This window comes from Mytilus edulis, chromosome 5 (assembly GCF_963676685.1).
Source record: "Mytilus edulis chromosome 5, xbMytEdul2.2, whole genome shotgun sequence".
NCBI classification, from domain to species: Eukaryota; Metazoa; Mollusca; class Bivalvia; order Mytilida; family Mytilidae; genus Mytilus; species Mytilus edulis.
Window position 1 is genome coordinate 51,686,864 of NC_092348.1, and position 15,268 is coordinate 51,702,131.

Genomic DNA, 15,268 nt, shown 5'->3' on the forward strand with positions numbered 1-15,268 from the left:
AATGGATTCATTCAAATTCATAATTGATAAATTCTGCGCAATAGAAAAATGTACAAGGGTGTACCTGAAATAAATTTAAAGATTATGACTAAGTTACCAATATTGTACAGCATAATAAACCCGTTTTAATTCGAATTACACCAAGAGGGACATTTCCGATGATTAAAAAAATAATTAGTAAAATCTGTCAAGTTTCATTAAAAACGGAAAACAATTCTTCACCGTAAACGATTTATCCACTTTAATTTTTTGTCGGCAAAAAAACAAAAAAACCGGGACCTCAGGTCGGCAAACTATATTTTTACACAGGTAACTACAGATGTTAGACCACATGTTCAATAATCTGAGCTGGAAAATACAATCGGTGAGTAGAAATTATCAATATTTTAAAGCATGTCTATCGAATAATCATGGATTCATAATTTTGAAGGGAAAATGTGCACATTTGTCGGCTTACAGACCTTACAATGTGTTCTCATTGGCGGATCCAAAGGGGGGGGGGGTTTCCAAGGGTTCGAACCTCCTTTGTTTTGGCCGCTCAATGCATTTAAATGGGGATATATAGTTGGACCCCCCCCCCCTCTTCCCCCTGTTTCGTTCTAGGTTGGACCCCCCCCTTTTTAGAATGGCTGGATCCGCCACTGATCCTACGGAATCTATATTGAGATACTCCGATAGGCTATATATAGCTATGAATCGACGTTCTATATTAACACACTCGTGCATAGTTGCATGTTCCAGGGAAAATATAAGCTTTGAGCCACCTTTAAGCTTCAATGTTACTTCATAATAAATCATTGAAAGTCATGAAGGACACCGTCCCCCCCCCCCTATTATCATGTATATGTCATTTATTCCCTTAATTATTTTGCATACATCACCCTGAGTGGAATACATAAAAGGTTACTCTATATCTTCCCCTTTTTTGTGGGAATAATTTGGTCGATTATATAGGGAATCACTCAAGCATGACTGGATCCGTGCCCCTAAGGGCAGTCAGGGGCCCTGTCCCTTATGAAAAGTTCTGGATCTGCCACTGACCATGCTGACCTATACATCATGTAGTGTACATATTGTATGTTAATGTATTGCTAACTCGGGTCATAAATTTGCATGAAATACTTGTCACTGGACATTTTATAACCAACAACCAACCGATCTTTACATGTACGTATCCATATAAATGTGTTTCTTATCATGCTTATGCTGGATTACTAGTATTTCCCTAGTTTTGCTTTATCAGCTGATAGTTTTTGTTCTATTTAGAATGCATTGTGACGTCACGATTTCGATAAAAAAAACATGCATAGTACAAACACATATGATTTGATCATAAAATGTTAGGAAAATTATTAACTTTAAGATTAAATAGTGACTTATTTAGCAAGTGTCCATTTTCATTTAGATTTTAAATAATTCTCAAATCATGGACAACAAAACATTAATATATTTGATAATAGCATGCATATGCCAGGCATTGAAATGAATAAATATTTTAAAAATGGTTTAAAATAGCATTAATCATCAAAATAAAACAATATTATTAAATTAATGTTCCTGAAACAAGGCACAGAGTCATAAACAGTTGCCATTTAAACACAGTTGATTAAACAAATTGTGCTAATTCAATTAGTAATTGTTTTATCATGTACTACATTGTTTAAAAAACACATATTAAAAGAGCAAAGCTAGCATCATAATTTTATTCTTTTTAGATTTAACATAGAATTTATATTAAATCACTATAATTTGTTAATACTTTGAACCCAAACTATATATTTTCATGTGAAATTTTTATATAAATTGTGCCCTGTTAGCATTGTTTTTCAAAATTCATTTGTGCCATACATGTTATCTAGCTTACAAGTAGTAACATTCAATGGTCATTATATTTATTCCGCAATGATTAAGGACCTTCTAATCATAAGTCATATATATTTTTCGACACGCATTCAATTGTGTTTTGGTTACTTTATTGTTGCCTATAAAACTGTTGGGTTGATGCATCATTGATATATCCCACATCTCCTTTGATCATGTGCATTCACATACAACTGCAGATTTTTTGCATTTTTTACATAATCATGATAATTATTTTATGTAAACATTCAATATGTCAGGAAAACATAACAAAAAAATCTATCTGTATGCATATTTTTTTATGTTACATGGTATAAACTTTTTTAAAGTATTTTATGACGCTCAAAATATTTTTTATAGATATAGTATTATCCAGTAAGTTCTCATAAAATTTACTGTGTTAACTGCATTGTATGTGTTGTATCTACTAATTTACAATGATTTAGTCTAAAACAAAATTTTTTAATTCAAATTCAAAATTAACAATTAAAATATTTGTATTTACTGAATATGACCATGCAAATGTGACATTACAATAGGTAATAATCAGGATGTTAACACTGGATATGTGATAGGTAATAATCAGAAATTCTTATATACATGATCTAGCTAATATGCAAATTAAGACACAATAGTTTATTGCCCTGGGGGATGATATTTAATCTGACTGTCATTGGTATAATGATACAATTTTATAATAATGTTCACAAATTATCATGATTAAAATTGTCCTCTTTTTTTCAAAACAAATTATACTTTAAGAAAAATATGAAACAGCAGGATATATATTATTTTGGATATTAAAATGCAAATTTTAAAAGTAATCTGAATATTGATTTATTAAAATAAAATTGGGTAAATAACTAAATTAAATAAAAAAGTGAGCTGCAAAGCATTATTTAAAGCAAGCTGTTATAACAAATGAATAAGTAAAAAGTATTCAGGGTAACACAAAAGATGTAAAAATTATTAAACTCAAGGATTTAAAACATTAACTGGGATGGCTAAGTCTTGGAACAATATTTTTACATCACAAAGGTTTATTCATTAAATGCACTGGACAAAGGTAAAGTCAATATCATCTACATGTATATAGTAACAGGGCATTTATTTATTTTATTTTTTCGTTCCTTAAACTTTTCTTTGTCATGTTTGTAGTATCAATATATTTCATATTAAATCATAAACATAATTAAAATAAACAAAAGAAATAACCTGTTGTGTTTTAGAGAGGAATAACTATGTCCATGATGTCTGACTTTAAAGAATTGATGAAAAAAAGTATGGTGTGAGCCTCAATGAGACAGTAACCCTTCAATGAAAGTACACAATCACACTTAACAAATCATTAATGCAGGAAAAAAGACAACACTATATAGAATTTAGACCCCCTTAAAAGATTTATTTTTCTTGTTAATAGGGACTTGAAAATAGAATTGTATTAGTGCTAGAATTTTTTGGTCAATCAAATGAGAAGTTCTAGTTTTATCTAGGTAAATACAGTTATTGTAATTAACTTTCTTATTATTGCACAATGTATATACATGTAGTATTATATATTTATTATTAGTTAAACATTTACTGTACTTGAGTCTAAATGTATATTTTATTTTGTAGAATCATACTGAATATGTATTGGTTTGACCATGATTCCCACTTTAATAGAATATGACACCTGCTAGTACATGTACACTTTGATGCATAGAAAATATAGATGTCACGGAGTCGCTGTATAGCTGCAAATTGTGAAACAATGGATTAATTCATTATTTAATGCTAGTTATCTATTGTTTTTGGAAATTATGAATATGGCGTGCAGCATTATTCCATGACGATAATGTGATGTTCTGATTAAATTGGACAAGAAGAAAATTGTGCCTTGTACAAATAGGAAAATTACAAATTGTATTAAAGGAGGACCACATTACTGGAGGACTAATTACCTTGGATTATCATGATCAATTGTGAATTTGGAATAACAAAATTTCGTAGTTGCAGTGAATATCAATAGCATGAATAGTGCAATCATACATTTACATGTACATTATTTCTGAATTCCATGAATACCCAGGATAACTATTCATTTGAAATAGCAATTTGGAATAATGAAAATGCATAGTTTCAGTGAATACTACTAATAATAGTGCATCATATCTGAATTCATAAAGACTTTTAATTAGTGGATAATCAGTCATTTTAATATCATAACAATATGGATAATGTGAATTTCTAGTTTCAGTGAAATTAACAAAACAGTACATGTATATCACATCTGAAGTTTATGTTGGCATTGCAATTGTTAACTACCGCCAGCATGTCCAGGGTGTGTAAAAAGATCTTAACCAACTATGAGGGTCTCGTGCAGTCCGTGTCAATTGTTTAGAGTCAAATGACTGCTTGCTGTACTTAAATTATTAAAGTCTGAATTAGAATTAAATAAAAATCTTAATAAGCATGATTAGTCATGTTAGCATGGTTAGTGGCCAAGTGTTCATGGCTTTTGAAACAAATAAACCATGCACGTACATTAAAGTATAATTTTATTATCCCTCCTGCAACAAAAGTTGAAGTACATGCATGCAAGCCCAGAAATATGTATTACAATCTGGCAGTGGCTACAGCGTACCGTTTTGTATTTAAGCTTCACCAGATACATTTTAGAAGCTGAAATGCCTGGATACTTCCTTTAAATGTTATGAAGTTTCTGTTATTGATGTGTTCATTGCACTTCATCTAGTTTTCATGGTACACTACATGTACATGTAACTGTTTACAAAAAAATATTACTGTTTGAACAGTCACAGTGAAATACACTTGAAGTCTTAAATGTATAACGTATGTATATTAATTGAGTTACTGGATTAATTGTTATGGTATCTTGAAAGGTGTACATGGTGTACATGTCTCAGTGTCTGTCAGGCAGGGTTGGCCTGATCCTGACTTCATTTCATGGATCAGTGATTAAGGTTACTTCAGTTACATGTAATTTGTCAAGTTTGTTTCTCACACATGTTTAAAAATACTACACATGCTACAAGCAGTAGGAAAAGTAGGTCAACTATATTTGGTTTATGAAATGAGTGTATTAAGGTGAATATGTCTAATTGTAAGACTTACATCAGACTTTGACCCCAATGAAAATTTCATGGTTCATTGAACAATGCTTAGTTTCTGTGGTTTGATCTATTTCCAAATGTTTCTCAGATGCTACAGTAATGACAGTATAAACTACATGTACATGCATGACATGTATAGGATCACTATTTTTGGCATATTATTGGATATTCATAAGTTAGTTTTCATGGTTTGGATGTTAACATGGTTAAGAATGTTAAGTCTATTTCACAGACAGTATAAATCACTAAATTTTGGGTATCATGGGTATGGAATGTCAGTTTGTAGGGTGTACATCATCTAGCTGTCTGGCATGGTTAATTTGACTGCAACTTCATTTTCAAAGGTTAATGAAAATTGAAAGTTTGTGATACTTGTACATGTAGTAAGACCTTCATACATGTAGGCAAAGCAGAGATGACATTTCAGCATTTGCACAGTCACCTTTGTTTACATCTGACACCAGTGATCATGTCTACATCTTGATTATACACATGTACAGTAGCTGCTTTTTGATAACAAAAGTCTGACAACTATTAACAATTGTTATAATTCATTTGATAATACTAGGTATTTTAGTCTTGTATAACATATAAAAAAGAAGATGTGGTATGATTGCCAATGAGACAACTATCCACAAAAGACCAAAATGACACAAACATTAACAATTTAAGGTAACCGTACGGCCTTCAACAATGAGGAAAGCCCATACCACATAGTCAGCTATAAAAGGCCCTGATAAGACAATGTAAAACAATTCAAACGAGAAAACTAACGGCCTTATTTATTTAAAAAAAATGAACGAAAAACAAATATGTAACACATAAACAAACAACAACCACTGAATTACAGGCTACTGACTTGGGACAGGCACATACATAAATAATGTGGCGGGGTTAAACATGTTAGCGAGTTCCCATCCCTCCCACTAACCTGGGACATTGGTATAACATGTATACTGTCATACTGTATGATAACCAGAATAAGGAGATGTGGTATGAATTTCAATAAGACAACCATCAACCGTAAACCAAGACGGGGATCTCCATGGATGAAAATTGAACGATGGAGGAACTTCAAGTGAAGTGATGTAATTGTTAGTAACTGTACATCCTTCAACAATGAGCAAAATCAGTTCCCCATAAGTGTGATAATGAAAAACCTATAACAGGCCTAGCTATATTAGATAATGTAACACCGTGTAAACAAGTTCAGATGAGAAACCCAAGTTGGATTTTTATACCATGTATACAAAAGCAACATTGATACGTCAGTGATGACAAATATAATATTGTGGTTAATCAAAGACTTGTACTATAATAGTTGATCATCTGCCCTTTAATATTCATGTTTTTCTACAAATCAATTCTATCTGCTTTTGAATAAATGCCTTCTTAATATATATCCCAAGATGTTAAGCAACATTTTCCCATTGTTTTCCATAAACACAATAAGCATTACAAAGTCATACATGTATAACGCACTAAACCATTATAGGTCAATGTATAGCCTCAGGGGCGGATCCAGGGGGGGGGGGGGGTGGTTCCGGCGGTTTGAACCCCCCTTTTTTGGACGATCAAGGCATTTGAATGGGTACATGTAATTGGAACCCCCCTTTGTCCTGGGTTAGTAACAACTCCTTTTTAAAATGGCTGGATCCACAAAAAAATATAAAGGGACCCAAAATATTGTCTGTACATAATTATCTATCTATCTATCTAGTAACATTGTTAGTTTTCTTTACTGATTGAATAATATGTCATTGTACAAGCATTTATGGGATTAAATAATTTGAATTTGAACAATTGAAATGGGAAAATATTTTGGATAAACGTTAGTACATCTGATCAACTGAAACCACACAAGAGAATCCGATGTCAGTCTTTAGAATTTAATAAGACCGGAGTCTAAAGAATACACCAAGTTCTAAAAAGTGATGTGAAAAAAATAAAAGAATTAAGATTTGATTTCCCTGTCTTAAACAATGCGAGTTTTCATGTTTTGAACATTTGAACTTTCACTTGCGCTAGTTATTTTGTCGGGTCTTGAACAGTACGTCCATCTACTAGTATTTACATAAATTATGTATGGTAAATTCTTTGCGAAAAATCCGGTGAAAATATGATTTTTTCTCGCGAGTGATAATATTTTTTTTACCTCAATCATGAATGCTGACGTGCTATTTACCTGTATCATGTGTATCAATTACAATTGAACTTCAAATAGACCAGTCCGTACAATGTACAATACAAAGTCGAGTTAATATTGACCTATTCAAAAATAAAAGACGGTAAAATAAAATAAATTAAATTCAGATAGATTTAAGATTTGTTTTCCATAGCTGCAAAAGATGTGTTAAATGTCTGATTTTTTTTTACATGTATAAAAATCAAAATGATTATACGGCAATATTTATAATTTTACAAGAAATGTAGCCCCCCAAAAATTAGTGTGTGAAATAAGCCCTCAAGAAAATATAAAGCAGTTTTATGTGGGGTTTGACAAGTGCGTGTATTAGGAGTTCCCCGCTAGGTTTAGAGTATATCATGTATATTCAGCGTTATTATGAAGTGATGTGATTCGTAAAACTACGGGTATTGAAAACAACCGTGTATGCATGAATGATTTTACACCTAACTAATTTAATAGAAAAATAATTAAATTGTTATTTAGATGATATAAAAATTGTCAACTTTTAATTCAGTTATAAAGATACATTTGGTAACAAATATATTGGGTAACGTTTTTCGATTTTTCTGTTAGTAGATATATCTTTTATCTAGTGAAATTGCAGGTATCTAGTGCTGGTTCCGATTTTATTGGTTCGAAGAGATAAGGGCGAGAAAGTGTTAAAAAATATATATAAATTCAGCACATTCACTAAATATCCGAGGAATACAAAAATGTGTTCAGCGGCAAATATTTCAAAATACTTTTTTTTTTAATCAATATCTGTCTAAAATTAATGTATTACATTGGAGTGATAGTTGTTTCTCTTTGTCACAACCTTATATTTCACACAGTAAAATTTTTTTTACAAATAATTGAACCTATATCCCTGACTGTTAGACATTTTGTATCCGTGACTTTTAAGTGTACATGAAGATCAATGTTTGGAAGTTGCTACGCTTATAAATTAGCTATGCCTATACAATTGTTGTAGCTATCATATTTTAACTGTTACAACTTTTTCTGCGTTTAAACAGTTTATTTATGACTGTTTCAACGTTTTCCGTGTTGGTACAGTAATTAAATGACTGTTACAACTTTCAAATGGTTGCATCAGTTTTATTACGACTGTGACAACCCTTTAGGCGTTTAATCAGTTTATTTATGACTGTTGCAACGTTTTTCGAGTTGGGACAGTTGTAAATCAACTGTTACAACTTTGAAATAGTTGTATCAGTCCTTTAATAACGGTGACAGTTATTTCTTGCGTTGTTACAGTCGATTTATGTTGTAGACAAACACTTTTAAAGTTGGGACAGTTACAAAAAAACTGCAGCAGTGAAATTTAACAACTGTTACAACTTTAACAAACATTATCAGTCTTAGAACGACTGTTACTGGTATGGACAGACGTTTTTTCGTCCAGTAGTGTTAGTTTGTTTAATTGGTTGTATTCTTTTTGTATATGAAACTGGATGTAATAGACCAAAACAGCTCTTATTATAAAACAAGAAGTACTGCTTATAATTTAAATTTGAAAGATGATTATCTTTTGAATGTAAAAAAAACAAGAGGCTGTCACAACGACAGCAAACCGGATTTATTAATATTTATTTGTGTCCTGGCAATATCACAAGAACCATTACTGATGAATGGTGAAAGTGAAAATCGTCAATATCAAATTTGACCTCCATTTTGTCATCAGTATCAACATCTTAAAATTTGAAAAGCTTAGATTGAATGGTTCATGAGTAAATGCAACAACGTGAATGGAAACGCCATTTCACAATCTTTCAAGAACCATAACTCCTGAACGGTAAAAGTCAAAATCGTCATTATTGAACTTGACCTCTAATTTGCCATCAGTAACAACATATAAAAATTTCAAAAGCTTTGGTTGAATGGTTCATGAGAAAATGCACGGACACGACTGGAAACACCATTTTTCAATCTTTCAAGAACCATAACTCCTGAACGGTAAAAGTCAAAATCGTCGTTATTGAACTTGACCTCTATTTTGTCATCAGTAACAACATACTAAAATTTGGGAAGCTTAGGTAGAACAGTTCATGCGTAAATGCACGGACACGACTGGAAACTCCATTTTTCAATCTTTCAAGAACCATAACTCCTGAACGGTAAAAGTCAAAATAGCCATTATTGGACTTGATCTCCATTTTGTCATCAGTAACAACATATTAAAATTTGGAAAGCTTAGGTAGAACAGTTCATGCGTAAATGCAGGGACACGACTGGAAACTCCATTTTTCAATCTTTCAAGAACCATAACTCCTGAACGGTAAAAGTCAAAATCGCCATTATTGAACTTGACCTTCATTTAGTTGTCAGTAACAACATATTAAAATTTTAAAAGCTTTGGTTGAACGGTTCATGAGTTAATGCACGGACAATATTTGATTCCCGCCCGCCCGCCCGACCGACCGACCGACCGCCCGCCCGACCGCCCGACCGACCGACCGCCCGACCGACCGCCCACCGTACATCCCCAAATCAATAACCGACATTTTTGTCACAAAAATCCGGTTAATAAAAATCAAAGTACGTCGGGACCTTGTAAAGTTGACGATACGGTATCGGTTTTGTCATTGTTGAAGGTTATACTGTTGTCAATTGATGGTATCGCCTCACTTAATTCATAGTTGGTTCACATTTTGTCATGTCAATAATGTTGTCTATCCTCTTACAGTACATGAAGCAATTTAGAACTAATGTCGGACGGAGATGCACCTTTATACTTCTATCAGGTTTTCTTTTTTGTCGTACATCTGACAAAGAAATCTGCTAGAATCCTTTTTTATAGTCTTTTTATTATTATGAACAGGTTCCGGTCCAAATTTCGTTCCGTGAATGTTTAGCACAAATGTTTTTCTATTTTATGATTAACCATCTTATAAATTTTTATGATAAATATATCAATGCTTTGAAAAACACCTGCATATACTTGACAGCGAACTCGTGTACGGCGGGAATGATTACACGACGTTGTTGCAATTAAAAATTAATTTAACTTAATTTAGCGCCATACTGACAGACGTCCTAAAAAATTAAGGTATATGGCTTTTATTGAAAAACCAAGCACATGGATCCAAATTTTTTTCTTTTGCAATCAATCAAGTATTGTTTTAAGAACACTCCGCCAAAATTTCAGGAAAAAATCAACGATCAATTTTTTTCTGCACTTCCGAAAAGACGCAAAAATATGGTCAATTTCTTTATTTCGGATATAGCAATCTTAATCCGGAATTTATGAAATTTCAGGGATTTTCTTCCAAATATGCAAATTTCGAACCAAATTATCTCAAAAAGTAAGTCATGAAGGTACTTTTTTCTTTGCATATTTGAAAAGTACACATTAAAATTGACCTTCTATCAAAATTTTAAGAAAAAAATCAACGAGGGATCTCTACTGTATCGTATGCCCTTAAAAACAAGTTATTGTTTGAAAACTACAAAAATGCTTATTTTGGGCCCCCTTTTGGGCCCCTAATTCCTAAACTATAGGGACGGTACCATAACCCCAAAAAATCAATCCCAACCTTCCTTTAGTGGTATTGGACCTTCTGGTAAATATTTATAGTGATCCATTCACTAAATCTAAAGTTATTGTCCGGAAAACCTAGTTTTTCCCCTTTTTTTGCCCCTAATTTCGTCTGTTTATTACCCCTAATTCCAAAATATTTTGAGCCATAACCCCCCAAAGTCATAACTAACCATCCCGTCATGGTATGGAAACTTGTGGTATAATTTCAGAGAGATTCATACACTTAAACACAAGTTATTGTTAGAAAACTACAATAATGCTAATTTTGGGCCCCTTATTCCTTAACTATTGGGACCATAACCCCCAAAATCAATCCCAACCTTCCTTTAGTTGTATTTAACCTTCTGGTAAAAAAATATAGAGATCCGTTCACTAAATCTAAAGTTATTGTCCAGAAACTAAATGCGTCTTCGGACGATGCGTATGACAACATGATACCAATATACGACGCAAAATTTGTTTTGTGGTCGTATAAAAATTGTCCTGGTTAACACAATATCCTGAGATATAATGTCCTCTTGACAGAATTATAGTATTAAATAATATTCATGTTTTTCATACCCGAGGACATATTTTATAGGAAATTGTGTCCATGGACAGTATTGCATGAGGGACACTATTAATTCCTACAGTTTATGGCAATATCCTTCATCATAAATTAGTGCAATCGAAAATACCTCCTTATTTCAAAGACCAGTCTGTACCAATAATTTCTTATACCTATACCAAACCTATTGTAACTAAAATTTTCAATTACAAATGCGTTTTGCAGGATCTCGATATTGACGACTTCAAGTCTAAACCTCCTGATTGCACTTGTGCTAGTTCCAAATTCACATATAATCCTGCTGGCAACGTTATTACCGGTGACCTTAACATTGTTAATAACACTTCTCTACGAAATGTGTTATCGAAAGGTCCCAAATATCGTGAGCCTAAATCCATCAATTGGAAATACAACTTTAAAATTTTGATGGATTCAGTCGAGGATTATGCCAGGCAATGGGCTAAGCGCGAGAAGGAAGACGTAGACACTCTTTCCGAATGGATTAAGGCAGTGAGGTCGTTGATACAAATCAGAATTAAGAAACTGAATAGGTCCATCAATGCCCATGCTACGTCAATCTTTAAAGACCCAAATGTTGCAAAACACCTATCAGACCTCCATGACAAATATGTTGTTGTCCCCGCAGATAAAGCCCCAAATAACATCGTTTTTGTATGTAAAAGTCACTACATCAACTGCTTGATAAACGAATTAGGTATTGACAATTCACTTGGAAACTCAACATACACCCTCACGACACTTACCAAAGAGGAAATCCTGGATAATCATAGGTCTGTTCTATGTTCCTTTGGAATTTCAACCAAAGATGAAGAACTGGATCTCCATCACTGTATTGGATACCTAAACTACATAAGTGTCCTTACAAACAACGGTATATTACTGGGTCTTCCAAGTGCTCCACGAAGCCTCTTTCTAAATTATTAACATCTATTTTATCAGCAATCAAAGACGGGCTTCAAAGTTATTGTGAAACTGCCTATTCTAGAGGTGGCGTGAATCAGATGTGGATACTTAAAAATTCAAAAGATCTTTTAGAGTACATACAATCTAACTCTCTTTCATCTTGTAACAGTATTAAAACATTTGACTTTTCTACCCTGTACACCAGTATTCCACATTCCAAACTAAAAGACAAATTGAAAGAGTTGATATTACTTTGCTTCATAAAAAAGAATGGCCAACGTAGATACAAGTATCTTGTCTTAGGGAGGGATAAATCCTACTTTGTAAAGAATCACTCTGATTCAAACAAAAAATTCTCTGAAACTGATATTATCAAGATGCTTGATTTCTTGATTGACAACATATTTGTTACGTTCTGAGGACGTGTTTTTCAACAGACTGTCGGCATTCCAATGGGAACAAACTGTGCCCCTCTACTCGCCGACTTGTTTCTTTATTATTATGAGGCTGACTTCATGCAGGAACTTCTTAGGAAGAAAGATAAGAAGTTAGCAATATCCTTTAACTCTACTTTCTGCTATATAGATGATGTTCTTTCACTAAACAATTCAAAATTTGGTGACTATGTGGAACGCATCTATCCAATCGAACTAGAGATAAAGGATACTACAGATACAGTTAAGTCGGCTTCATATCTTGACTTACATCTAGAAATTGACAATGAGGGTCGGTTGAAAACAAAACTTTACGACAAAAGAGATGATTTCAGCTTTCCAATTGTGAACTTTCCATTTCTAAGTAGCAACATTCCAGAAGCACCTGCATACGGGGTATATATCTCCCAATTGATACGATATTCCCGTGCTTGCATTTCCTATCATGATTTTCTTGATAGAGGTTTGCTGCTCACAAGGAAGCTATTAAACCAAAAGTTCCAAATGGTGAAGTTGAAATCATCCCTTCCTAAATTTTACGGACGCCATCACGAGTTGGTTGACCGTTATGGAATAACCGTTTCACAAATGATATCGGATATGTTCCTTACGTCGTAACTACAATCCCTTCCCTTTCATGAATATGACCTACCGAATTAGACTATTTACCGGATTTGTAATCACTTAAGCAACACGACGGGTGCCACATGTGGAGCAGGATCTGCTTACCCTTCCGGAGCACCTGAGATCACCCCTAGTTTTTGGTGGGGTTCGTGTTGTTTATTCTTTAGTTTTCTATGTTGTGTCGTGTGTACTATTGTTTTTCTGTTTGTCTTTTTTATTTTTAGCCATGGCGTTGTCAGTTTGTTTTAGATTTATGAGTTTTACTGTCCCTTTGGTATCTTTCGTCCCTCTTTTATGGCTCTTTATTCCTTAACCATTAGGACAATCACTCCCAAAATCAATCCAAACTTTCCTTTTGTGTTATAAATGGAACCATGTGGTACAATGTCATAAAGATCAATAATACTTTTACAGAAGTAATTGTCTGGAAACCTTTTGTCTTTGGAAATAAAAAACACAGATGCCAACAATGTCACAGCATTATACCACTATATAAAACTATCAAAGAATCTTTCATCCTTAACATTTAGTCATTACTTACTTTAATGTTCCAAGTTTGAACCACACCCATAATTCAACACCAGGTGGTGCATCTTCTGGAGGATACCCCCACTTCTTGTGTTTCCAAAATCCTTGTGCTTGTGTTAAGTGCAATTCTTGTACATTATAAGTTGACAGAACATCACCCAAAGATCTTGGAAATAATCTGTAATGAGTATCTGAAAAAGATAAAGTAAAGGAAATTTCCTCACATTAAATTATATATACAATATGATTTCATAAAATGAACTACAGATGAAACCAGGGAGTTGTAAAGGTTGATGTTAGTTTTCTCATTTGATATAAATATATTTGAATATAAGACCAATATACATGTATATCTATATAATATAGAATACATGGCAAAATCTGTATCACTTGCTGTACCACAACGAGAAACAAATATCAATCCCAAGGGCCAAAGGTCTTGAGGTCTGATATTGGTCGAGTCGTCTCATACAGCATGTGACACAGATTTTCCCATGTATTGATCTGTTTATCATATATATAACAAAATAATATTCATTATATGTAAGGGGATAACAATTTGAGATAGGGGCCTGGCAGATTTTAGAAATAAATATTATGTTTACCATTTAGATAAAAACATATAATCTTGTCATTTATATCACACATGAAAAATAAATATTCTGACCCCAAATAAATGTTTGTAATTAGTTACGAAGGTGTTCAATATTTATAAAGAGAAAATCCGGAAAAAAGTCTTATCAGTTAACAGGCTATTATTTGAACTTGGAATTATTTTTTAATCATGTTAATTATGAAATTTGCATAATTTCTTGTGCTTGAAATTTTTAATAAATTTCATGTTTATTTGGTATTATAATGTTTTGAGCAGTTCATAACACTTTCCATAAAATGTATTTTGTATAGATAGTGTACATTCTATTGAAAATGTGCTCTCTTCTTTGTAATAGAAAGTGTTGTGCGCAGCACAGAACATTAAAGTACAGAATAAACATGGAATTTATAAAAAAATCTCAAGTACAAGAAATTATGCAAATTCCATAATTAAAAATAATTCCAAGTTCAAATAATAGCCTGTTAGTTGTTGTTTTGAGGGATATGTAGTGAACATTCCCCATCCAATTGATCTGTATAAATATAATTTCATTTAGGATGAAATCTACAAAACAGAAAAAATGACTGTTCTACAAAATTTTTGTTAGATTATTTAAATAATCTGGCCGCCTTTATGTTTGAAATTAATATTCTGACCTCAACAAATTTGCTGTCCTTCCCTCCCAGCACCCTCATAACGAGATTGCTGCTGCTTAGCTCCCTAGCTGACACTTATTTTATGTGCTATCATGCCAGAAAGTACAGCAACTAGACATCCTATGTCAAAATTTGAAGTCGTTAGATATATGAAGTCTCAGAAAAAGATTAAATTATATATAAAATCTTTGGTCTTTTAAATTTCAAGTGGATTACAACTGAGGATTTTCTGGAAACAATGTTGAGGTGTTCCAA

At 32.8% G+C, this 15,268-nt stretch overlaps 1 protein-coding gene across 1 annotated transcript in view; it reads right to left on the reverse strand.

Annotated features, from left to right (window-relative positions):
• LOC139525463 (GPI transamidase component PIG-T-like) overlaps positions 1-15,268 on the reverse strand; it is a 128,266-nt gene that overhangs the window by 97,231 nt on the left and 15,767 nt on the right. Inside the window, exon 2 of the mRNA XM_071320815.1 lies at positions 13,776-13,953. Within this exon, the coding sequence (XP_071176916.1) occupies positions 13,776-13,953 (178 nt within the window). The remainder of the gene's footprint in view (positions 1-13,775; positions 13,954-15,268) is intronic.